This window comes from Corvus kubaryi, unplaced genomic scaffold (assembly GCF_017639235.1).
Source record: "Corvus kubaryi isolate FWS band 111438036 unplaced genomic scaffold, C.kubaryi_AGA036_p1.0 37391, whole genome shotgun sequence".
Classification (NCBI taxonomy): Eukaryota; Metazoa; Chordata; class Aves; order Passeriformes; family Corvidae; genus Corvus; species Corvus kubaryi.
Genome location: NW_024581130.1, coordinates 5,843,492 through 5,870,451, shown reverse-complemented (window position 1 = coordinate 5,870,451; position 26,960 = coordinate 5,843,492). Strand labels below are relative to the sequence as shown.

The 26,960-nt window shown below is 37.5% G+C and overlaps 1 protein-coding gene across 3 annotated transcripts in view; it reads right to left on the bottom strand.

The window, feature by feature from the left end:
• The window catches only part of CADM2 (cell adhesion molecule 2), a 591,021-nt gene that overhangs the window by 100,748 nt on the left and 463,313 nt on the right, over positions 1–26,960 (bottom strand). For all 3 annotated transcript variants that reach the window (XM_042037859.1, XM_042037861.1, XM_042037860.1), the window contains 3 exons: positions 17,979–18,131; positions 15,337–15,474; positions 9,393–9,563 (listed from right to left, as the gene is read on the bottom strand). In XM_042037859.1, the coding sequence (XP_041893793.1) occupies positions 9,393–9,563; positions 15,337–15,474; positions 17,979–18,131 (462 nt within the window). The remainder of the gene's footprint in view (positions 1–9,392; positions 9,564–15,336; positions 15,475–17,978; positions 18,132–26,960) is intronic.

Genomic DNA, 26,960 nt, shown 5'->3' with positions numbered 1-26,960 from the left:
ACAACCTTCCTTTGTCACATAATGTGTTCATTTATCATTCTTACCTACTTTGTGCTTGGCCTTAAAACAGGCAGAGATAAACGTGCGCACATCAGTAGCCCCTGTTGAATTAAGTGGAGGACAGAAGTGGCACCGTCACCCCAGTTCTGAGTGTGTGCCACTCCATGGAGACAGCACCACATAACAGCTACTCCCCTTTACATGGCTCTACAGAATGGGTCACTGGTTTTTGAATTATGCATTAAGTCCCATATACACATGAATGATACTGTAGAAACAATATTTTCTTTGCAAATCAGTTCTGTTTTCTCCGGTGAATGCAAGCAATGAAGCTTAGTTTTACAACTTACATCTTGTTTAATTATTTTTGTCATGCCACTTCTTCAGAGTAAACAATCTGTTCCATTTAGTACCTCCGTTGCCTTACACTGTGCTCTCTCCAGCTTATTTATGTTTTTATCTCACTTCTTCTGTTAAGAGAAGTAAAAAAAAAGACAAAGAAAAGTCTTCTGCCTAAGCCATGTTATAAAGAAATGCCAAACTTTGAGGCAGCACATGACCTTTCCATGTAACTTCTGCTTTCTCAGATTCTTTTGTTTAAAGCCTTCATTGTTCTGTTGCGTCTGACTTAAATTTACTTGACTATGTCTTAAGAACTGTAGCACATCCAAAACTGTTGAAGGAGTTAAATAAGAGCTCTGGATGCTCAGCATTCCCAAACACCCCTTCAGTCCTTTCTCTGACATTCCTATCAGATAGTTTAGTTTATATAAACTAAAGTTTAGTCTATATAAAAATAACTAAGCAGTAGCATCAGGAAATGAAAATTTGGCTTGCTTCTTGAATAATATACACCCCATCCTTATGGAGAGCAAATTTCTCTTCCTTGGGGGGTTCCGGTAATGGTCTCTACATATGTTTTTATGTTTTCCTCCTAACTGTCTCACCTGCTTGCTAGTCTTTACTCTTGGAAATAAACAGCCCCCACAACTGTTCTGTAGAGGAGTCCTGAAACAGCACTGTCTCATTAGGCTGAGGGTGACCAGAGTGGAAACCTGGGCTGTGAATTATCACAGATTCTGTAATTTTCAGTCTTATCCAATACAATACAGATTTTTTTTTTTAAAAATCATTTTATAGTGATTGATAGCTGGTTAGATTAGGAGCTTCGAAAATCAGTCAGCCAGACCTGAGGACACTGCAACTGGACCATCTTGGAACAGGTTCAGGGATAACCTCACTGTGCTCCTGTTCCAGCACAGCCATGCCCTCTGTCTTTTCATTCCTTTTATCACAGGTTTCCTCTCTACTATGCCTGAAGGCTTACTCCTCTGAAACGGAACTATCTATCTTTTATTTCCTGAATGCTCTACTTTTAATATTATTAAAATATTCCTTCCCTCCCAAACTTCCTTTGAAACCTTCTGGAGCCCTTTCTTAATCACACAACAACCACATGGAATAAGGTGCCCACACCAGATTTCTAAGTTTTTATGCAGAGTAGACAAGCCACCCTGTGGATTTTCTCCATAAGATTTTACAGCGAAATAAATTATATTAGATTATATTTCACTTGTAAACCATATTTGAACATAAACCTCCAGATGGTAAAGGTCAGGATTGTACATTAACCCTTTGAACTGGACATCCCCTTTGAAAGTTTGGCAGTAAACGGACTTAGAAGTTTCTGAATTATTTTGCATTTAAATAATAGATTTCTTATTTTCATCCATCATTAACCTAATTGATCTCATTTAAACATGCAAATTGTGGCAGTGAACTTTCCTGTTCACAGATAGCATCCTCTACTGTTTACAGTAACTATCCTTTAAGTTTCATTTGTTTCAAGCATTTGCCAATATGAAAAGCTTAAAAAATACAACTGTACTAATTAGCACAGTGCTTACACAATTATTGAGCTATGTAATTAACTTTTTGCTTAATTTTCATTCAATATGAAGAGATGCACAGTACTGAAACTGTAGCCTTTAAATTGCATTCTTATTATTACTGTTTTTAGCTGCATCTTACACTGGTAAGTATAGAAACATCCCTCCTTTAAGGGAGATAGAATGGCAAGCTGGTCCTCAAAGTATTGTAGTAACATTGGGATATATTTATTCTCCATATTAGCATTCATAGGGTGAATTCAGGAATAAAAAGCAAAACAAAACCCAAACCTGTTTGGGTTGGTTGAGTATCACAACATGGGTGATTCTTGGTTGGGAACCTGAATGTGTATAAGGGATAAGCTTATATAAGAGGGAGACAACTGGAGGACATTGACATTCTGTCCTCAAGGTCACAGCAATCCAGCAGAACATCTTCAATGAAAGAGAAAAGCAGGAACACTGCTCAGAGAGTTGATCTCTACAGGATGGGAGCATCAGTCGAAGAGACGGTGCCTCCATTTCAGACTCAGGGAGCCATTTAAGAAACATCCAGGTTTTCCTCATGAGCTTCTATAGGATCTGAACAGCTCACAGGTTTTCACTGAAGTGAAGGACATCCCTGCTTGTTTAGGCTTACAGAGATTTTCTGTGATCACAGGTGGAGGCTTTGTGAGACACCATGGTCCTCTCTGCACATCAGACAGAAAATGCAGCCCCTTCTCGCTTCTTAAGATGGAATAAAAGGTGGTTTTAATCAATAAGACCAAGCTTGATACTGGCCTCCTTCCACAAGCTCCAGAGGTCTCTGAGGTATCTCTCACAGTTTCAAACCACTCAAATTATACCAAGATGAAATGGTTATAGCAAGAGACCAAATCATGCTAGCTTGGAATAGAGAATGCAAAGCCCTGAATGTGCAAATCTCAGGTGAGTTCTTTCTTTTGTGACCCTAGGGAATTATGCCCCTGGAAAATTCAGGTCTTTTCACTGCATCAGAAGTTATAGGAGAATTGTGTGGTTAAACTCACTGATTGAAGTTATCATTACACAGAAATTTTCTCTCATGGAAACATCAAAACAAGTTTCAATTCTCACAAGAATTGCAACTATTTTCACTCCTGACTCAACATACAGGGTATTTGTTTGAGCTGCCCTAGTGTTTTGGGGCCCTGTTAAAAAAAAAAAAAATTCAAAGGAAAATTGGAAGACTATGTTATTACACCTTATTATCTCAGTTAACAAAACATTTTCTGACTCTGGGGATGCATCTCTTGCCAGATTGTCCATATAAGGATTGTGGCAGTGTGTAATCACACCAAATGTTACTAGACTTTACTTCTAGCCAGTGTGTCTGTCGGGGTGTCACACAGTGTAATGAAAAAATGGTCACAAGCAAATGAGGATGACCAACAACTCTGTTGACTGATCAGAAACCAAAGAGAGCAGCATCAATGAAGGAAATTTCTTTTAACTCTCGTATTTTCTTCACGTCAGAAAAACATATTCTCTGCCTAGACAGCAAAAGCTACTTCCAAAGAAGGGAGATGTGCCCTTGTTCTTGAAGCATGGGTGCCACTTAACTCTGGGATAGTTCCGGGAGACATACCACAAGTGAAAAAAATAAAATAATAATAATTAAACTAAATAATTTTGAAGCAAATGACAAAAGGAGATGTGCCAGAGTACAAAAGCAGAAATGTTTTTTAAGCACAAAATTGGGGAAAATAACTAAAGTAAGTAACAAGAAAGGAGCACATGAAAAGAAAATTAGAATCAGCTTCAAAAAGACAAATGGCCGCACAGCTTAAAGAAAATGAATGTGTGACACGTATTTTACTCATTTACAGTACAGAAGGACCACATTTAGGCAGCAGGGAAATTTTTCCTCCTCCCTCCTATTTTATCATAGCTAAGAAGTGTCCCATTTTGTGTGCTCTTACATGGGCACGCATCTGCCCTTTCTGAGCTACAAAAAGTCACCAAGTCTGGGTAGAGATAGACACCTTGAAGAGCCACTAACATACTTAACATGTGACTAATTCATTAGAATTGAACATTAAGACTTAAGGAAGACAGGTTTTTTTTGTCTCTGTATATTGCTCTGAAGGGCAGTTCTGAGTCCTTTAGACTTTCATCACAAACACAGGGTCTAGCACCCAACTATGCACAATCCTTTTCTTGCCTTCTTTTAGAATGCCTTATTTCATGTAGAGCTATATGACAGTGTAGTACAATATCTACTATATTTAATGTATTCTTATATATTCATACATATTTTTGTTAATTTTTGTTCAGAATGTGTATTTTAGAAACTCTGTTCCAACAAAGACTTGAAAGCAGCCAAGTAGAAAAAAAATGAGCTAAACCCTCCTAGTGAGCATCAGGGAACGTAGATATTTGATGAAATTACTCTGCTTACACCAGCAGAAATTCTGGACCCCTCTTGTCATCAGAGAAGCCTCTGTTTGTTGGTACATCAGGAATGAGAGGGGCACAGTGGTGTCAGACACACGAGGACACACAGACACCCCGTATTCTACACGGCTGCACAAGCGTGCAGCTGATCCCATCTGCAGTCCGCTGCACTCTGAGGGCTTTGTATACTTAATGCAAAATCAATACCTTTATTTCCAGGACAATGATTCCAACATTCTCATGGAATAGCTGCCTAATTTTAAAGTCAAGTTCAGATGTTCATTGCAAAAGAATCTAATAAGAGCCCACAAAAGAAGAAGCTGCCTATCACACAAACATGTTGCAATAGCCAGTGGAAACAAGTTAGCTGACGGCTATAGATTTGTCAGGCCGACAATTCACTGCACATCTGGGTCTGCCAATATAGAATTTACTCAAAATTGCCTCTCTAGACACTTCTTTACATAACACATATTTAGCTTATTAGTGCTATCATTTGGGAGTGTGGTCAGCTTTTGAGCAAAATCTCACTGAGTCCATTAGCACGGATCACATTGCAGCTGCCATTTTAGAAGCACGATGATTAGGTTTGAAGTTCAAATGATTTGATTTCACTTTAAGGCTTCAAAAGCAGCCTCTGGGGTAGATTTATGCAATTAATTTTTACAGAGGTCTGCTGGGTAATTTACTGTAGTCAGAGAATCTTCACTAAGGTAAGGCAATTACCACTAGGTAATTTTATGGCACTCTGTTCAGTACAAAGCAACATGCTGGCTGGTTTCTGCTCAGATAAGACCTGGGAGGAAGTGAAGATGCTGCTTTTGGGAATCACAATGTGTCTGCGACACTGAAGAGAGAGGAGAAGAATTCACTGACTTCCCAGATGTGGACTACAATTTGTACATGCCCTCAAAATGTCTTCTCAGGTGCATGCATGAGGACTTAGCCAATCTCTTAAACATCATACTGAGAAGCTTTCAAAATTGAAGCACTGTACCCATGATTCTTTAATACAGGAACAAAGAATGCATTCTTTGTTTAGTCTGAGCACAGAAGTAAACAATGAAATTAAATATCCCTTTGAGATTTGTACTTATCACTTACAAGAAGCACTTCCTAATAATCAGTGGCAGCTAGGCTGACAAGCAAACTTCAGAGCAAAGCCAGAGGGGATACAAATCTATTTTAGGTTTGCTATTGACAGTAAGGGTCAGAGGAAAAATAAACTCAGCAAGCGGTGTCATGCTACCACAAACCTCTGCTGGCCAAGCAGAAACTAAATTACAGCCAAACCTTTCAGCAGAGCAGAAAGACTTGGGCAATTGGGCTGCTCTGTAGTGCACAGAGCACAACATTCAGATGAATAGGATTAAGCACAAGTGAGACATAACATAAATTACTGACAAATAAATCAAAAGATTGGAGGAGCTAATTATCCCATAGTCTGGAATGGGGCTATGTTATTCTTTTCCCTATTATTTCAATATTTCAGGTTTGCAAAATAAATCTGTGAAGCCCTGTGAAAACAAGGACTGATCATGGTCTCCTCCAAAATAATAATCTCAGATAGGTAATCTCAACTACCAGACTGAACTATGAGAAGGAAATGAAAGAAAAGAGCAGCAGAAGGACCTAAACACTATTTCTATCACATACACATAAATATGCAATGAAAGAAAAGAAAAATATTTTGAGTGTAGAAGTTTATTCCTCAGCTTCATTTCATACACTGTAGTACTACTGGGAAAGCTTATTTGATTTCTCTGTCACACTAATAAAAAATTAGATTTGTGTAAGGGGAAGATGAGGGAATAAACATATTCTCTATCTGATGGCTTTCACTTTTTTAAGTTTACTTCCTACCACAGCTGATGATAAAAGCAGCTGTGTGGACTCATAAGCACTTCTATCTCCATCTCTCCACAGACTAATTACAAATATCTGTTTCATACAGTCCCAGTATCTAAGGCAGATTTAATTTTACTCTATCTTTCACTAGGCATATATCAAAACCTGTCATTTCATTCCATTACCTTGCTTTCCTTTTTCTCTACCTATCGTCCACTGGATGCAAACACAACCCTGTAACTCCTACTCTTCTATTGTTTGATTTTGCTTTGCTTTTTGGTTAGTTTGCTTGTTTGCTGTGATGGAGCCACAAATGTTTTGTTCATTGTCAGGGGCCAGTTGCTTGAAACAAAGGCTTTTCAACTTTCAAGCATAATTATACAGGGCAGAAATGCCTAGAAAAGTTCTTATTTCCCTTTTCTTCTAACTGGTGATGATACACTGATAGCTCATGAGGAGCATCTATGAAGCAGAGATAAAACTTTTCAGATTTTAGGAAGGAGTTTAAAACTCAAGTGCAGCTCTAGTGAGCGATGCCACACCTTTGTATATTCATTCTCTGCTAAACTGATGCTCACCCATGCTGTTCTGTTTGACCATTTTAAGAGACCTGCTTATCATTCTCTGACAGTTGTCTGCCCATCTGATAGATCTCTGGGACATTAAGAACAAGTGGCAATGCCAGACTAACTTGGTTGTGGTTTTGGAGCCTACAGGATGTCAGATGAACAAATTCTCCTGACTTGTCCCGTGAGGTCCCATAATACATCAATTTTGCCGGCACTGTTTTTGACCTGCTGCAAGGTGGCATTGAGGATATACACTGGATCAGCTTCCACAGGATCCTGTGAGCATGATTCTTGTTAATACAAATAGGATGTCTCTAACCTGTTTGAAATCTTATGGGATGATGGAAAAAAAGCAGCTTCTAGTGACCGCAGTAGCATCCACAACAATGGTGAGCAACACCAGGAGAATAAAATCAAGGAGCCCAGGTCCAGTGCCATGTACTCCATTTGGAGTATTTGGGATTGCTCTAGTGAATCATTTTACTCCACTTTTTCCTTTAAGGCTCTCTGATGAACGAAATAATCAGTTCCTTGAATCTTCTCCTTTTATAAAGTTTTCTTTCAAAACTTGCCCAGCATTAAGACTTCTGAGTATGTTGACCATGGAAATGTAGGTGGCAAGGTAAAGGACAAAACCAGACTGTTCTTAGTTTTCTTGTCACCAATAATAGAATACTCCTTTATCCACAGCTTTAAATGGTACTTCCACTTTCTACCCTAAACTTCAGCTTCTTTTGGCACATTTATCACTTCTCTGTCCATGTATAACAACTCTATGCCAGTGCTGGAGAGTGTTAAATTGATTGGTAGAAAATTAATGGAGCAAGCAGGAATGATAGAGAACAATTACTTGTGCATTATAGCTTTTGATAAGCTGGCAGTCTGAGGGGGCAGTAACATAAAGCACACTGGTACTGCAAATGCCCAGTGCAGTCTGACCTTATTAGAGAACGTCAGTGAGGCCAGAGAAGAGAGAGAAGATGCACCTCACTGCTATTTAGCAAGGTACTGTCTTACTACCAGGGTGCAAATTGGAAGGAAACAACAAACATTCAGGAATTCTTATATGTTAGAGGCCACAAAAAGGCTTTTTTGCCTTATAATGCTCATATGCAAACCAAAGCCCTTTACCTTCAATCATTTTACATTGCAGCTGCTTTAAACCTTGTGTAGCTGCCCAATTTCTTTATCTACTGTTCCATTCAATTTGGTTCATCTCCTGTGGTGCCAACATCTTGAGCAAGGCACTGAAGAAAGGGCAAAGAATTTGGAAGTGAAGACATGGGCAAGTTCAATGGCTGATGACTGTGCAATTTAGAATGCAAGGAAGTAAAGTTGTTAAGGATTCATGTCCCCAGCACAGATGCATTTGAATACATTAGGAGAGGTGTTTAATAACTGTTTGGTGAAGAAAGGCCCTCCCTGATCTCTCTCAGTAAAATGATGGCTAGAATGTTTCAGGAAACATTTTGAGCACATATGCTAATCCACACTCTCTCCATTTTCAGACTTTTTTGCAGATGGTATTTTTAGCAAAATTGCCAGCTTCTATGCACAGAGTGCTTTTGCCATTCCTGCATTTTATACATGCTACAAATCTTAGAAGCTATCCATGTTTAGAAACAAGTTACATATGGCAGCAGCCCCTGACTCGGTTCCTCAGGAACTGGTCACAGTCACTGAACACTTGTCTGCTTCATGGACAACCTTGTCTGGTTTATCACAGGTTGATTACTCCTGGTCTAGAAAGAGATTCATGAAAGGTCTCTTCCCTTTCCCTGCTCTGACATCATTTTGCAGATGCCTGTTTTTGCTAGCTAGGCAATGAGATGTACAGATATTCTCCAGAAAACCAAACAGCTGGACCCTGAGAAATGGGGGATATAATACAAGTGAGTATGAAAATGCCAGCTCATGGTGAAAAGGTGTTCTTCTGAGTAAGTGTTCTCAGAGTTTGTAAGTGACAAAAATGCACTGACTGAAAGGACAACCTGACTCCATAGTAAAGCACACAGACACAAAGGCAGAGCTGTTCAACTTTGAAACACTGCACTATGGAAAACATTGTGTCCAGAAATGCTATTTGAAAGAAAAAATAGCCAATATACAAAGATAAATTGAAGGTACAATTGAAGTTTGGATTATATAGACTAACATCTGATGTAGATCAAGCTTCAAAATAAATTCTAAAGGGCTTTTCCCCCTGGGCTTGTGCTATCAGCAACACTTTAGGCTTTCATTAACAGGATTCAGCATTATTGAGGCAATCTGCTACAAACTTTGCTTATTTATACCCTTGTTTCAAGTTTCTAGGTACTTTCAAGGAAAACTGTGAATTAGGATGCTCGATGTTTAATAACACGTCTACATTGCTTCAACGATAAACAAAAACTACAAATGCATTTTCTCTCCACTACTTCTCAAAGAAAACCAAGAACTCAGTCCCACAGTGCTCTCAACGGTAAAGCTTTCCTTAAACTTTTTAGAGTCACTCCTGTAAAAATAACACAAAAACCCCCAACCAAACAACCAAATACAAACCACAGAAGTTGGCTAAAAGAAAGATGTTATCTATCTGCACAACACCACAGAATTTTCCTCCAACAGACACTCTGAAACAAAACAAAACTATAAAAGCAAGCATTTATAACATTTATGTATTACTTACAGTGTATTTCTAGAACCTGCATTGCTATCTGAGGTGTAGAGTTTAGGGACTCATGATCTACTCTGCAACTTACAACTGCACCATCATCACTGCGATCTGCTAGGAAATCCAGCGTGCTGCTGACTGTGAATGTTTTGTGATTTGCATCTTCTTCTTTTATATATTTAACATCTGAAAGAAAGAATAAACAGTTAGTTATCTTTCCAATATTTTTGGAAAAAAGTAGTCCAGCATTAGAGAGCTAAATCTTTTATCACAGTTGTTGGAAAAAAACCCAGATCTTTCATATCTGTATTGATCTCTTTAACATAAAAGTAATTAGACTGCAGTTATTCCTCAATTTTCTCTCATTGTCAGAACAAGAGATACATATTGAAAGAGAAAATTTTAAAACTGGTTCCATGATACTGCACTCAAAAAGTAATTTTATTCATTATTACCTCTTGAATGTTTAGGTCCATATTTGACATAAACTTTCTCTGCAGGTCATGAGAAAAAAAAAAAGTGATCTTGTCCCACCCTCATTGCCTTACATATTCACAGTGTCACTAAATATTAAATTTTCTAAGCTCATGTTTATAACCTTTCAAAGTAATGCAGTATATGGATATTACTGAAGCCATGTGCGTGCAGTCAGATTAATCCTGTGCTTACTTTTTCATTGCTTATTCTTTTGTTTGGTTAGAATTATGCTAATTAACTAATAAAACTAAACCCAGGTATAGTCATCAGTGGTAATAAACAACTGTAAATAGAGCACGTCATAGTATTTACTGGAATCTACAGATGAGTCCCAAGATGACCAGAAATAAAATTACTACAGAGAACTTCCACTCCCTGCTTTATATTGTTCTAAATTGACCTGGTGCTTTTGTGCAGATGCAGTTAAAAATTGGAGACTTAGGCAGTATCATCTCAGTTCAAGGTTAAGGTTTACATTCAGAACATTTTGTTGTAAGACATACATGCTAGATCAGAAATGAAGATCCGAAAGACTGAGCATTTGTGTTAAAATGTTTTAATGTATTAACTGGTACATGAGATCTTCTCACACAAACTTTAGAATTGTTTTACTTGGTTCCCAACTACTTCAAATACTTATTGATTTTAGTTTACTTCAGAAAATGGTAAGCTTGTTATATTGATTTATTGCAATGAAAGCTTGAAAAGACATCTATAAATACTTAAACATATATATTAAATTACACTGAGATTTCTTATGTCCTCTGTGTCCTAAAAAAAGTGAGAGGTTTCAGTTTTATAAATTATACTAAATCCCATTAGAGAAGGGAATGACCTAAATAAAATTTCCATGAAATATCAATTTTAGAAAGCAAATCTTCAATGGCTTAAGCTACATCTTTTTAGATTAAAAATACCTCTGACATCAGAGAGGTGGTCTTTATCATTGTCTCCAGACAGACAAGGACACCATGTAGTTATACAGTTTCCATTTTTCCCTAAAAAATAATTATTTCTTGCATACAAGAATTTTTCTGCCTGTTTGCTGCTAAGCTTTAAAAGATTTCCATTTCTGACATGGTCACTATTAATATTTAGGGATTAGTAGGTGAGTGAAGTATTGACCAGAGCTAAAGCAAAGTTATTATAATCAAACAATAAATGTCTTCAGTAATACTTAAAGCAAACACATGCGATTTTGTTCCCAGAGTTAGGTTTCCAAATTTAATAATAGTACCTATATAGGTAACATTCTGCTTATAAGTAATGTGCACATCCCTTTGCTTACTGACTTCAGGTGGGGGACAGAAGACTGCTGAAAACATCCACAACTTTAATTTTAGTAAGAGGTTGTGGATTCTTAATCCTTTAGAAAAACAAAAGCAGTTTATTTCCTAAATGGATGTTTAGAAACCTCTGTCTAGGCATCTATTGTTTGAGAGGGCTCAACTCCTGGAGTTAACTATCTCTGTAAAAAGGGCAGTGATATTTTTCTATAAGCAGCTGACATCCTCACCAACAGAAATAGCTTGTCCTCCTTATCATCTGTATTTTCTTAGATGTTTCTTCATGGCAAAATGAAGATGATTGTAATATGTGCTAATTGAGTGTAAACCCAAGTGAACATAGGAGCAGTGGAGATCAGGTACTGGGTACACACCATCCCTCAGAATATATTACAGAATTTTTAAATATGGCAGTTGTAGTCTGCTGTTTCATTCGTTTTCTTGCTGCTCCTCTCTCTCCTAAATGCTCCCTTGAAGAAAAGGTGAAAAAGAAATCCATTACACAAGCACTTTGTGTGGGAGGCACTGTAATGGAACAGGCTGGAGGGATACAGCTTTACAGAAGAGTACCTAGGGGTTCTGAGGACAGGTTGAGCATTAGTCAACAGAGTGCTTTTGCAGGGCTGAAAGCTAAACCCCACTGCCCTGCATTAGTAAGAGCACACCCAGGAAGTCAAGGGAGTGATCCCTCACCTCTATTTGGCACATGCATGGCTGCATTGAGAGTACCAGGCCAAGTTTTGGGCTTTCTGAAGAAAAAATGTACAATAAAAGTGTTGAAAAATCTGAACAGGTGCAAGCAAGAGCCATGGAGATGGGCAGAGGAGCTGTACCAGGACAGCTCAAGAAAGTTGATATTATCTAACCTGAGGAAGAGAAAACTAAAACCAGATCAAACTGTTGCCTTAAAGAACATAAATCGTGGCCATAGAGAAAAAAATCCAGTCCTCTCAGAGGCGTACAGCAAAAGTTGAGGGGCAACAAAAGTTACACTATGATAAATCCTGATTATGTGTCATGAAATACCTACAAATAATGAAAACATTCCACAAGAGGGCTTTAGAATGCTGAAAAATCTAGCCTGGACAGACTACGGAATATCTGTCCTGGGAGATTTTTCAAACCTGAATTGGAGAAGACCTTTAGCCCCTTGATTTAACCTTGGAATGGATGTTGGGCCAAATGAAATCTCAGGATCAGCTATGGGCCCACTTCCATGACTTTTTCAGACAGGCACATATAGATATGCCTGTATCAACTAATACAGGTTTGCATCTCTTAAGTATCGATGTTTGATAGTGAAATAATAAATGGAAATGATGGAGTGTCCATCATCCATTGCTCATTGCAAGCTATTTAGAGAAGCACACACCTGTAACACACGGAAATACCCATCTTTTAAAAGGACAGCTTTTCTGGCTTTATATGGCAGATTTAATTTTTGTTTATGTTTAAACTCAAGTTCTGACATGAAACAGCCTTCTTATTTAAAAAAATCATCTTTGTTTTTAGAGGTTTATCAAGAAACAATCATCGGTGCCTCTCTGTAATCTTTGTGTATACTAAAAATACATAAACTTATTCAAAGTATCTTAACCTGCTGCAAACAAATGAACTTTTTTGTTTTATAATCCAATCTATCCAGGGGAAAAAAAAAAAAAAGGAAATCCATTCAAAATATTCCTGAAGCCTAAAAATAATTCTTTACATAATCTTGTTGAAAGAGCATGTAACAAATTTTGTTAAAAAAAAAAAGTAATTATAAAATGAAAATTTTGCTTTTAACAATCTTACAGAAATATCACCAGAATGCTAAACTGCAGATCCCTTTATTAATTTGGTGCATATATGAGTGACAGAACACTAAAGTAAAAGATGTGGCACCCAGTGCTTCACATTCAGTCTCTCTCATTACTAACACTTACTTTATCAAACAATATTCCTTTACCAGATGATGATTCATTTTTTGAGTAATAGCAATGGAGCTACAATTTTAGAGTGGCTTTTCCCCCTTTGGTGCAACTCTGATCTCAGTGCATCATTTACATTCGATTGCACCATGTATAATACAGTGTAACACAATTGGATTTACTGGTGCTAGACAGACGAACTCCTAACCTTTAATGTCAGCTGCATTAGCATATAATTTCATATCTATTTTCTCAGATTTATCATTTCACCTTTTACACTGCACAAAGCTAATGTAACTTCTGCTGATGCCACTGCAGACTGGTTAGGTTATTTTATTTCTAACCTTTGAGAAATGGCAATGTGCTCTTCAGAAGACCTAGAAAACTAAACTGAAATGAATGTGCTCAGTACTTTCCTCTTATTTCTGGTTGTTGGGGGTTTTTTTCCCCCTTTACTGTTCTTTTTCATACCATTTTGTTTCTTCCCCATCCTGTTTTGTTTTTTTTTTAAATCCCCTTAGGAACACTTGAGAAGAACAAATTAGTTGAAGAGTCAAATTGCCAAACTGCTTGCAGGCTTCAACTACATGTCAGCTGAAGGAAAGGCAAAGGTATTACATCAGATTTTAAAACATAGTTTTCAAAATAAGATCTTTCCAAATATGTGTTGCCTTGCTGTTAGGCCGACTGTATCAGTGTTTCTCCTAAAGTATTGACATGGTTTGGAGTGATTTCCAATCTTTACATGCCTTGAATATGTATGTTCATCCTGCCATCTTTTCTGAAGGATAGATTCTATGCTGTGCCATGTGCATTAGCTGTGCTGTTAAATTCCTCTTTTTAATCACATTTGACTAAGTGCTGCATTTCTTTCATCAATTTCCTCAAATTTCCCAGTATTGCAAAGAATTATTCTCTGTTTCCTCATTTTCTATCCTTGTTAAACATTTCAAATGGATCCAGTCTAAAATGCTTGTTTCTTTCAACACTATTCTCATTTTCATTAGAAATATAAGGATACCTCTAGAATGGACAGGATTCCTTAGGCAATCATCTGCGATCTCCTTTATTTACCAATTTTATACCACAACTCTGGTTTTGCACATTGAACTGTGGTAGACAATAGTAAAGGAAGATGAATGGTTCTGTAATTAACTCTGTATGTTTGCTTGAGGCAGATTATCGAGCTAACGAAATCCAAAATATTTGACAAATCAGATAAATGTAGGGTGGGGTTTTGTTTGCTTGTTTTTGTTTTTTAAAGCTACACAGAAAAGGTGGATTTTGAATCATTTATTCATCTGTTTTTATAGCAGAATGAATAGAGGTGACATGAATAAATACCAATACCTTATCCTTTTTATCCATCTACTTTATAAGGGGCACCTCAACTGGCTTGCAGGTGTGACTGTGCCTTCTGCAGCAGGAAGCTCTCTTCACTCACTCGTTCACCAATGAGGATTTAAAACTATTCCAGCATTTATAAGAATATGGACCAGAAAACTAAGTTCTAAGCAACGAACATACAAAGTGAAAGAGAAGACAGAAAGGAAATAAATAACTTTTTATATGCAGCTCTTTCCTAGGTCACTGCATCCTCAAAGGCAAATCCTCGCTGTCAGCTTTGGTTTTAGTCACTCAACGGCTTTTCAGTTACAGCAGACTTTGTCCAACTCCCCCCAGCCCCTGTGAAGTTTTCCTGATCCCCTTTAACATCGATCTTCTCCCTCCTCCTTGCTGCAGACTGTCAGCATCCTTGCCTCAGCTGTAGATTCCGAGTTTCCCAGCTGAGACTCCCTCATTTGCTACATCCTGACTCCTCCCCACCAGAGCAGGCTCCACAGCTCTCCTATGGGAAGTGCAATCTTATGTCCTTCATATGGTTCTGCCTCACCTGGTCATGTTATTTAGAGGAGTATAACCTAAATCTGGGAATTAAGTAAATCAGGCATACCTCATGTTGGAATGGCACAAAAGAAATGAAAAGGGAAAATATCAGGGATGAGGGGTATGACTGTGATGATAATAATCCAGAAAACAATTCTCTAAGAAGCCTCATGGTGGAGTTTATTAAGCTGCACAGAGTTCTGAGCAACCCAAACCATCAGTTTCTACCATTTGAAGAAACAATAAAAAGATGGTTATATGACAACTACAGTAATTTACAATCAATTCTTTATCTGACTCAATAGGAGAAACTTTACAAACACAGATTAAAAAACATAATTCTACAGAATGTATAGTTTTGGCAATTGGACCAAATGACACCAAAATCCTTTTAAATACCTTTAACTTCTTTGTCGTTCTTGAACCATCTGATATCGGCTGCTGGCTTACTACCAGATGTCTTGCAAGTGAGCTGCATCCTCTCTCCCTCCATAACTGGTGAGGTAAATCCAGTAATTTGTGGCTTCTCAGGAACACCTAACAAGCAAGCAAACAAAGTAATTTCTCTGATAGTGTCAGCTGCTGCCACGAACACACAACCAACCTAAAGTTCACTTCTTCATATGCTCTAAATTCTGGAAACAGGATAATTAATTCCTCGTGCCTTGTCAGTTAAACCTTTTTCCTATTGTAAATAAACCATCAATCTGAATGGTAGTTGATTCTAAATAAATAAAGCAAGCAGGAATTACCTAATTTTCTAAGAGAAACAGATTGCATTTTAATAAATACCTTATCTCTGTATATTCTGCATGCAGGTCTAGTCTGACTTGTTACAATATTTAAACTGCTCAGCACAGCAAGCAGGATGACAAAGCACATTAGAAGCACAGCTGTGAAAATTAAACATAACTGGCAACAAAAAGCTGAACTGACCTAAGTTTAGAACAGATGTTTACACCTCAATAATGAAGACTTTAATACAAAATCCAGGGAAAAGGGAAGAGGAAAATAAATACAGGAGTCACTTTATCTCCACAGAAGGCAAAACCAAAACATCAAGAGGTATAATCACAGCTCCACTGTCTATGGAGAGTTCTTCAGCTGAATACAAGTTCTTCAGAGGAGATCATATGACTTTGACATACCATGCACATTATATTACATTTGGAAATGGTTGTTTTTCAACAAGCCGTGGAAGATTAAAAAAAAACCCCAAAAAACAAAACATGAATAAAATTGGGAAAATTTTGATCACTACTTGTATAAATCCATTTAACTTATGAAGACACGAGAATAACTTATTTTAAAGTAATACTGATGACTGCAATTTAAAAATCTCTAAAAAAATGTCAGCTGTAACTTGCATTTACAGTGCTTTGGTGCATTCATATTTGTGGCTACATAAAAGGGCTCAGTCACAGTAATTGATCCTGTGCCCTGTATTTAATAATTTGGTTTTCCTGTATCTCTTTTCCAAAATAACAGATTATGTACATAAAAGCAAAGCAGCATTACCTATTGCACAGTACATCTCTTTAAAAAATCTAATTCTCTCTTTCAGGACAGAAAATGGTGTTTGCTACAATACCTTGACACTTAAATTTTCTAATCAACAGCAGAACAGCCAATATAGAGATTATTTGTACATAAAAGGATAGTTTATCTGATTAAAAGATGTAATACATCTTTTAATGTGGCAGAGATCCCCTTCTCCAGTAGAAAATGTTTTAAGAGTTTAGAATGCTATTTTGAAATAGGAAATTACAAATACAAAATGAAGAAAAGGCAGGAATCTTAAACTGTGCAGCTTTCTCTCTTAGAAGGTAAGTAAATGATGGGAAAACTTCATGAAACCCTCCCCTAAAATGAAGGTAAAGCTTAAAGGACTGTGAAAGACCAATATACTTCTGTTACTAAGTATTGGCTAGGTATTTTTGGGGTTTTCTTGTCTTTTTAACACCTTTCTTTGTCTTTCTGCCATTTAAAAGGTTGAACTGGTGCACTCCTCAATTGTTTAGATCATGAAATGCCTCTCCACAGAAAGAAGATTCAGCATAGGCAGTTGCTATTCCAGAATATACTGCTTTGAGTGGGCACTTTTTGTCCTTAATGGCAAACTTGTGAAGATTTTTGTAAAACAGTCTCACAGGGACTGAAAGGGAGATGTATTTCATAACCTAAGCACAAAACCAATTCCCTGGCTGGATTAATGTGACTATTACTGCCACAGAGAATTAGTCCTATTAAATTCAATGGTCTGCCCATCCACATATAAAAATAAAACAAAAAGAAAGAAAGAGTCATGTTCAGGGACAGAAAAAAGGAAAAAAGAATAAAAATCAATCTCTAAAATCATATAACCTCTTAGGTTTGCAGGTGTGTTTCAATGAACTATAGCAATTTTGGCTGATTGGGCTACTGACATTCATAGAGTCATACAAAGCTTCGAGCAGAAACTTTATTTCCTGGGCATCTCTTAAAATCTATTGCTTTTCTATGTGTATCTATAACCTTTGGGGAAAACAGCAGAGAACTTAGAGGATAAAGCATAAAAGAAGCAGCAAGCCCAACGAAAATTTGCACTTTATAGACCAAAAAAAAAAAAAAAAAAAAAAAAAAAGAAAGCAGAACGAGCCAAAAAAAAGCACGATGGATAAACGATAAAGGTCTAAAGCCCGTTTTGATTTCATGCTTTCTGATTTTCTCCCCTTTGCCCTATCCAATAGATTGTTAGGAGATGAACACATGCACCTTCTCTGCACTTGTGGTGCTCAGGATGTAGAGGTTATGTCCATTTTATGGAGCACTCATTCTGTGGTGTTTGTATGCTCCCTAATTCATTATCCTGCCACGGTGCGAACAGTAAGAGGCATGTTATTTTTCAGCACAGCAATATGAAACAATAAACATCAGGGAAACTAGATCAGACATTTACATTTATCTTCTGCCAAGCCTTAGAAAAGTTCATTCTTATCATAATTTGCCAGAGCCTGAGGAGCTTAACACTTGCTTCTTTCTGCTCAGCTGTTCGTCCTTACCGAGAACGGTGAGGAAAGCCTTGGAAGTTTTGACAGGCATAGTGAATAAAGAGCAGGTGTACTGCCCTTCGTCCGACAGGGACACATCGCTGACACTGATACTCAGCTCGTGCCACGATGCTCGCACCAGCTCAATTCTGTTGTCCCTCAGAGCTGAAAAACAAAAAAATAATCCACGTTAAGGCGGGATCCAGCCCGTGAGCAAAGCGTGGGGTGTTATACAGGAGGCTCGATGAAGGTTCCTAGTGAAACCAGGCCCTGGAACACAGGGATGTGGACACAGTTGTCTATGCAGAGTAGTTTGTTTTCTCTGTGGAAAAAAGTATGTGAGTTTAGCAAGTGTTCAAGTGGTGTACTGGGTGATTTGTAACATATATAAACTTAGAAACTACAGAATTTGAGTTACCTCTGGCCTGCCTCTAAAAATCCAAACAATGACACGGATTTCTGCCCCCTCACAGCTTTGTTAAGTGCCTAAAATAAATGCTTCCCAAAACCAGCCTGTTTTACATGTATTTACAGATGTTGAGAATCCTGTGTCCATCCCTGCATAGCTTGCCTACAGATTTTTCTCCTGTCCATTACTACTCACATTGAACAGGAATATCAGATATCTCGAATTCCGTAAATGAGTATTTCTTATTGGTAATAACTGAAAGATTGAAAATTCCACTTATACGTGCATATGTAGTTCATTCAACAAATTGAGGTAATTGTGTATACTGGCTTTACTTTTTTGATTAAAATAAAAATATGATCTTCTATTTCATTTGCATGAAACCAATGAGGGAAAAAGAACATGTAGATTCACTGAAATTCAAACTGTCACTTTGTTTAATGATTTAAAATATACAACATTTTAAAACCTGTACTTAGGGTAACCCCCATTTTCTATTGAAAAACTGCCAAAACATTCCCAAACATTCTATTTCTCTGCAGTAAAGCTGTTTCAGGAGTCTGTATATATTACTCAAGCCTTTCCACAGCATAGAAATACTAATGTCATAAGTAAGCAAACACTGTAATTCTCCTAAGCAAACAGTAAAAAAGCCTCTGTAACTCAGGAAGTTTAGCTGTATACCTCTAGATCCAAATCTCTGGCCTGACAGTGTGTGGAACTTCAAGGAGTCTATTTTTATAGCAAGCGTCTGAAACTCATAAGCAAAATGGGACTATGATAATTATTGAGACAGTTACACTTGCATTTGTGAGAAGAACAAAGGTGTTCAAGTCCCTAATGCTGTTCTCTCACCTCTTTCTAAAGTCTCCAAAGACTCTTAGATTTGTCTAGTAGATCTCTTCCAGTGACAAAAATAAATAAGAAGTTTTACCGTGGTTCTTCTGCTATTAAACCTAGATGCTTCTGCCCAATTGCTGTCCAAGTTGATCCACATAGATTTACGCCACAGTAAGAAGATACAGTGAAGATTCAGCAAAAATGTCACTTGAATTTGTTTTCTTCTAAGGCTGCCATTTAGGTTTGTTTTCACCAGAAAATTTCAGCTGACTTTACTGATTACTTCAGGGTAGGCCAGCTAAAGCTCAGCTTCCTCCCTGCAGGGTCTGAAAGGTGGCAGCTTAAGCAGGTCTAACATATAGACATGCCCTGAATTTCTTCAAGGCGCATCAAAGGGACTGAGGTGGTGTGTAATGGACACATTCCAAACAGAACTGAGATGTTGTCTGGCCGGCCACAAGAAGAAAAAACCCAACAATTATGTATTTTATAATATCAAATCCATATAATGATGCAAAAAGGTGCAATGTTAAACAAACAAGCAAGCGAACCAGAAGCCACCAAACGCGAAGCTGACAGAATGGCCCAGAAAAACAAGCTCAGGAAAACAAAAAGGCACATAAAGCAAGTGTCTACCAACCCCAAACAGCAGGCAAAGCTCATCACTGTGGCTTTAGCAGCCAAAACTCCTCACAACAGTGAAGCTGTTGCTGTCTTTGAGGAAGGAGATGGGGACTCAGAATTCCTTTCTTAGCTTGTCAATTCTGGTCAGATGCAAATGAGCACACATAAGAATGGCAGTTTATTTCATATTACTGACCTTCCAAAAAAAAAATATTTTAAAAAGGATTCAGCGCTTCCAAATGGTTTGATCACCACCACACCCATTTATATAATTTAGCAACAGCATAAAAAATAGAAAAATGAAACAAACAAACCCCAACAACAAAAAACCTCTCAGCACTCCATAATTTGGAAATGGTGATTTTTTTCCTGCTCTTAATCTGAAATTATTAAAAAAATAATGCACTATATCATCTTACATAGTATTTTACTTTGTTATAATTTTCAGTTATTTCCTCATGATGAAGATTTATGTATCTATTGAAATATTTTCCTACAGATGGGGCAAGGTTTAGAATTTCATGCACTAAGAAGAACAGTACAGCACAACTGGCCTACAGATGATGCCAACAGCACATCATTTAGATCCTACAACTGAAGCACAAACCATTTCTATCAACTACATTCCTACTGCTCCCCTCCCTCACTTCCACCCCCTCCACACCTTTTTTTAACCTTTGTACAATATAAAAACCTCAGCTCAGTCAATTTTCTGGAAAGCTGGTAAAAAACAACCACTGGCCAAGAGATGAGATCAGATATTCCATGTTTCATTATGGAGTGGATTTTTATTGAAAGAACAGCAAGAAAGTTTCATAACGGAAATACCAGCACAGCCTTTGCAATAAATGCAGCAAATAGCACCAACATAATGTTCCTTTGCAGGAAAGATGTTTGTCAGAAGCATTTTTCTAAGTGCTGGGTCTAAAGACAATTATCTCTTCCATCATTTTCAAACCTGAATATTTGTAAGCTTTCCTGTCTACGCAGATGACAGGCAAACCAAATTTTAGTGCTATGGCTTAGACAAGGTGAGCACTTACACAGAGACTTTTTAGAATCTTATTTTCAAATTGTATTCCTGTAACTGTTTCTATATCCTCATCTATTTAGAAAGACACCAGTTTGTCTTCAGGGAATTGATGACCGTGATGGATGCCAGAACTGGTTTGTTTCCATTTTCTGTCTTAGGTGCATTTTGCTAAAATGGTGATGGAAACAACAGGAACACTGCAGAAAGAAGAGTAATTCCAGCAATGCGTGGTATCCAGGCATTGTGACTGAGCAGGACAGGGTCTGGCTCATGGCAGAAAAATCTTGCCAAGCCTGGTTCATGGAGCAGAGCAGCCCACAGAGCCTGGACAGAAGGCAGCTACTGAAAGGCACCAAGTGGCAAGCAGGTCCACCATAGTAGTTCAGATAAAGTTCCATAAAGTAAAATACAAATTGTTCCCTCACATTTAATTAGCACTTGAACACAAAATAGTAGAACACTGCTCTTTTGAAACCTTCTTTGGAAACTCTTCTTTTTTCCATTTCACTTTGTTAGAAGCCAAAAAGACTTTTCTGGCCTCTTCCTGGGGATTTTAACCTACATTGTTGAGTCATTACCCTATCCATAGTTTGCATACCCACAGAGAGACTAGAAAAAGGGTAAATAAACAGAATATTTATTTGAGTTCAAGGAAATACACATATGCCAAAAGCATACCAGCACTGGCATCTCTTTGCTAAATTCTTATGTTGCAAGGCCTTTGAAAAATATAAAATGCAACAAGAAATATAATTACATAGTAAATTCCAATATGCCCTAGGTACATAATTTCAGTTTTCTGTAATTCCCAGGCACATATCATGTAGTTAATTTGCAAGGCATGAAATAATTATGCATAAAACACTTGTTCCTAAGCAGACACACTTCATTTATTTCACCTGTCATTCTCTTTTCCTGTGGAAAAGATTTCCTTTCAGAATGTTCTCTGACACAGAAACAAGCAACCTTGACAATTTGTATAGTTGAGCTAATTACGAGTAAGAGATACAGCCATGTATTTCATCTGCATTAATTAGTAATTATTGAGACTGACGACCATCACAATAAACTGGCCTCCTTGTTCACAATCAAAGTTGTACTTTATTTTTTGAAAAAAATAATAATATAATGATCATATATTATCATAGAGAAATCCTGCAACAGGACTTATATCGGAGAGACAAAAGAACCTTAGAAATTTGCAGAAATTGAAAAAACATCCACATTTCACACTGTGAGGAAAAGGCAGCTGGACCTGTTAGATGTAGTAGCCACACAGCAGCATCTCTAATGTTATTTCATCTAAAATGACCACATCTTTGTATTATTTTAAGTCATATATTTGAAGAACGGGGGAAAGAACAAACAACAAAATCCCCAAATCCCTCAGAGTAATTTGCTGATGTTTTGAGAATACTAACTTGACATATGCTGCCATCCTGGGACTCACTCAACAAAATTTTTGTCCTTATGTTGGAGTTCTTCCCTCTCTCATGGGAATAACATAACCATTAGTTGGAACCAGAAGGATTTCTGATACTCTGCAGGTCATGCTAAACTCCCAGAATTCTAATACTTATGAAACTGAGACAATCCCTCTGATTTCCAGATTCCAACATTCTGAATGTAGTACCATCATCTGAAATAGATTTAAAGGGATTTATGTTGTGTTTCTGGATATACTTGAGAAGGCCCTTTTTCTTTGCTCCTAATGAATTCAATATATCAAGATTCCCATAGGATGATCTACAGAACTTGCTTACAGTTGTGCATCAACCACCACCACCAGAGCAAGAAAAAGAGAGACAGAATGGGAGTAAATGGAACAAACCAAACTATTATTATTCTGTGCCTTCTAAACATTCATGTATTTCTTTTCAAAACATTCAAATTTCCTTTAAAAGAATAAGAACTGACACATAGTTATTCTATTCATGCCTAACCTGTCTAGTCAGTACTTTCATGGTATCTGAATACCTAAGATTTTAAGACTTCTCAGCTGTTTTTATGCAGAAAGAAAATCCATTTCCTTCCTCTTTCATTTCCAGGCACGCAACCTGATTACTTTCATGCAAGTACACGGGGGGGCAGTGTGCATATTTAGTAATCCCATGTTTTCTATTTCTACTTCTGCAGTGCTAAGGCCATTTTTACTTCTCAGTGGAGGCCATTCTCACCTGTCCATAGCACTGCATCTGTGAAACTATCACTTCTTCCCCCCGGGACAGAAGTCCTCAAACTGGGTCTACTTTCACAGGTAATGCCAATGGAGAGGGAAAAGAATTACGAATTTCTGTGCAACCTATAAAATAGGCTGACATATGTAACATTGGTATCCCTTAAAGGTGATATCATTCATAGGTAAAATCAGCAGAAATCACCTAAACCGAAGGCAGCAATACTGTGGAGAGATCTTTGGCTATGTGGCTGTGAACAGTCTGACCAAACTGCAGATGCATGATGGCATAATAAAGTGCTTATTAACACAGATGAGTTCAAAGAGACATTCCAAACAGTGTCTGTCACAGTTTTCAATCACTTGGACCCTGTGAATACTTCAACTTCACTAAATTTTTCAACCCATTCACTTAAGAAATTCAGGGCATCACCGAGCTACGTAAGGGTTTAGAAATGGAAGAACTACATAACAATTTTTGGAGACAGGTTTTACTTTCATTCCAGTGCATTTCTAAAGTATTTGGTGATCAAAAGGAAGAAACAATGGAGTCAATAGGTATATACTTCTACCTCTAATCATCTGGCTGTCTTCTACTTTATGCTGTGGCTTGCAGTCTAATAAGAAAAGACTGGATTGTTTTTAGCTGGGATACACTGCTGAAATATTTGATTAGCTTATTTAGAGAGCAGTGTCCAACAGCAAGCTGCTTCCTCCTTTTTAAATTTTTCAGAATTTCTGCCTGTTGCATAATGCATCTGCTAAAGACATGCAGCAAACTCCCTTCATCAGGAGAGGTGCTGACAGTCTCACTAAGAGAGGCATTTACTCTGTGCTTGCCTTGAAAAGGCCAAAGCACCGGGGACTCAGAACCTGTCTGTACAACCTTATCTATTATTTACCAGGGTGTACAGCCTTAGATGCTTATGAGAAAAACCCAAACAGAAAGGTAATTTCTTCAGTGAAACAACAATTCTCTGTTTCCTGCAGTCTGGATAAAAGGAAAAGAGTTTAAGGTGACTTACAACGACTTATGATCTTGAACACAGCTGCTAAGTGAGGTATCACCAACTGTTGCCAATTGACAAACGAAGGCCAGGACAACTAAATGCCCTTCATGGGTGGAATAAATAAAGAAAACTTTCCTGCACGGCAGATTTTCTGCACTGAGCTACATTTTCATTCACAATCATGTTCAGTATTTGCTTCTTTCTCTCTTTTTCAGAGCACTCAAAACCATGGCAATATGCAAAATGAGACGAAGAACTTGCTTTCTAGGGTGTTTTTAATGCTGGTTTCTGGTATTAAAGAAACAGTGAACTTATCTTCTTGTCTTTTGAGAATCATAAGGATGACATTTATTGCCTGAGAAGGTCTGAGGGCTGACTCTGTTTCACATAAGAAATTTAAGTTTCAAATCTTTGCAAAACATACAGTTTTTGAACTATGAAGATGCTTTGCTGTTCTACTGTATTGAAATAATATTTAACTGTATCTCCAAATAATAAAACGAAAATCACATTAGTCAGGATGAAACGTTGTCTTACAAGGTCTGTTCATCTGGTTTCATCTTCAGTGGGGAATTACAAGATTTCCTATTATCCTAATGCAACTGGACATGTGCCACAGCACAGTAGCCTAGAAAATATTTAAAACCCATATTTCTCAAATATGCAGCTGCAAAAATTAAAATTGCAAAATGATCTGGCAAGGTTAGAGATGGACAGAATTAAAATAAATGAGATTCAATAGATAAAAGTAATTGGTAATCTTATGTACCAAGTTGGAGATGAATGTTTTGAAAACAGTAATGCAGGAAAGGAGTCCTGAGGATTATAGAGGAAATTATTTAACTATATGTTCAAATGCAGCACCACTCTAAAAAGATGAATCCTATTCAGGGTTGTACTGATCCTTGCAATTATGGTAAAAGAAAATGCTACAATATTCCAAAATAGCATACATCATACTGTGCCATATATTGTAAATTACACACAGAAACAGTCTCTCTGTTGGGAAGATAATTTCTGAAGGTCTACTGATGGAATACTGCTGCAAAACTAATACTAAGAAAATGAAAATAATACGATGGAGAGCTGTAGTAAGTCCACACCTATCTAAGGAAACACTAACAGAAATCAGATTTTTTTTTTTTATAATATTGAGGGTAATACTGAAAAGACAAAACACTATGTTTCAAGCCAAATGAAACTTCATTGTAAGTGAGAAATGTTAGATAATGACTTTATTGTAGTAGAAGAGATAAATAAATACGAATCCTCTTGCAAACCAAAACAAAGTTACAGAGATTTCCAAGTTTGTTCTGTGAAGATCAGACCAGGTAATTTTTCCTCATGCTACTGCTGTTGATAGTAATAATTGTGTTACCAGCATTTAAAGGTTTCTGACCAAGGTACACTTAAGCTTATGTAGGTATTAAAAACTGTCTGGCCAAACAGCAGAGAGCTCTACCAAGACCATCTGTGTATTTTAAAGAACATCAGTTGTAAAATGCTCTTTTTGCTTATCAAGAGACTGCTCTTTACAGTCACTGCTGGTGACCTTCATGCACTGGCTTTAGTCAGCTTTGAGTGAAAGGAGTCCTAAAGGATAGGGAGCACAGAATAACTCAGACGGATTTTACACTTTTAGCACTGCTGCACAGCCAGGTCCTACTCAGACCTGCCCAAATGCAATACATTTTTTGTGTGTGTCTGAAGCTGACCATGCCTTAAGGAGGCTGCAGAGCTGTATTTCCCTGACCTTGCAGATGGTGACATTACAGCTCTGCCCATTCACTAGCTAAACTTAATAATCCCATGACACTGGAAGTGTTTTTTAGTGGCATGACTGAGTATTACTCATGGTAGAGTCATGTTTATGGTATTGCTTCATATTCCTCGGAAAGTCAGAGTCTTCTAATTTCTAAACAGTGCAGTCCTGCTCAAACATATTATTTCAGCAGAATATGGAGAGACTTTATCACTTATTGAAGATCTAAGAGAGATTTCTCTCTAAATGACAACAGCGATAAGATGCCCCTGTTCTTTCTGCACTTCTTGATCACCTAGATACAGAAATGAACATCATCCTTCCTGTAGCAGATGGCTACATTGGCTACAGATGCCAACATAGGAATACTCATTCTTCCTAACTACATTAAGCAGTCAGACTCCCTAAACTCCTGCTGCAGCCAGTGGAGCAAGTCAGCTTCCTCCAGGGGCCAATTAACAACAGGTCACTGCCTTGAAAATATTACAGAACCTGGACAAAACAGCCAAGAAATCATCAACAATTGATGAATGTATCTGCAATCAACCTAGCAACTGATCCCAGCACCAATGAAGGGTCAAAAACTAATGTATACATCAATACTGAAGATATTAGTGCTGTTAGGGATGACTCGCAGATGTCACTATGGAGGGAATTGAAATACGGAACAAGGTATCAGGAGAGATCCGAGATGAGCCTAGTGCAATTCCAGGGAGGATGCTCAGAAAGCTCTTTGATGGCTGCAACATCTTTTATGATAGAGCCCTTAAAGTTTTATGATGTCTCTCCTACAGCCTAGCAGCAGACAATCTGTCTCTCCACCACAAGTACACAGATGCTCCCTCTTTTGTGAGATTTGTCTTAGTTTTCCAGATGCAGATGTGCTGTGAAGGAAACTGTTAGTGAGAAATGGTGTCAGAAACATATAATTAAAGGATTGGAGCATCTCTCATACAAGTTGAGGCTAAGAGACTCTTGTTTAGCAAGAAGAAGCAGAAAATCCTGAAGTTAAACCAAATTCAAAAGAAAAAAATTGGCAGCAGTTCTAGACCTCTAATTTTCATAGGAAGCCAGTTGAACATAGAGAACCAAGCTGGAATAGATGATGTCCAGAGGCTCTTTCCAATGTGAAACATTCCG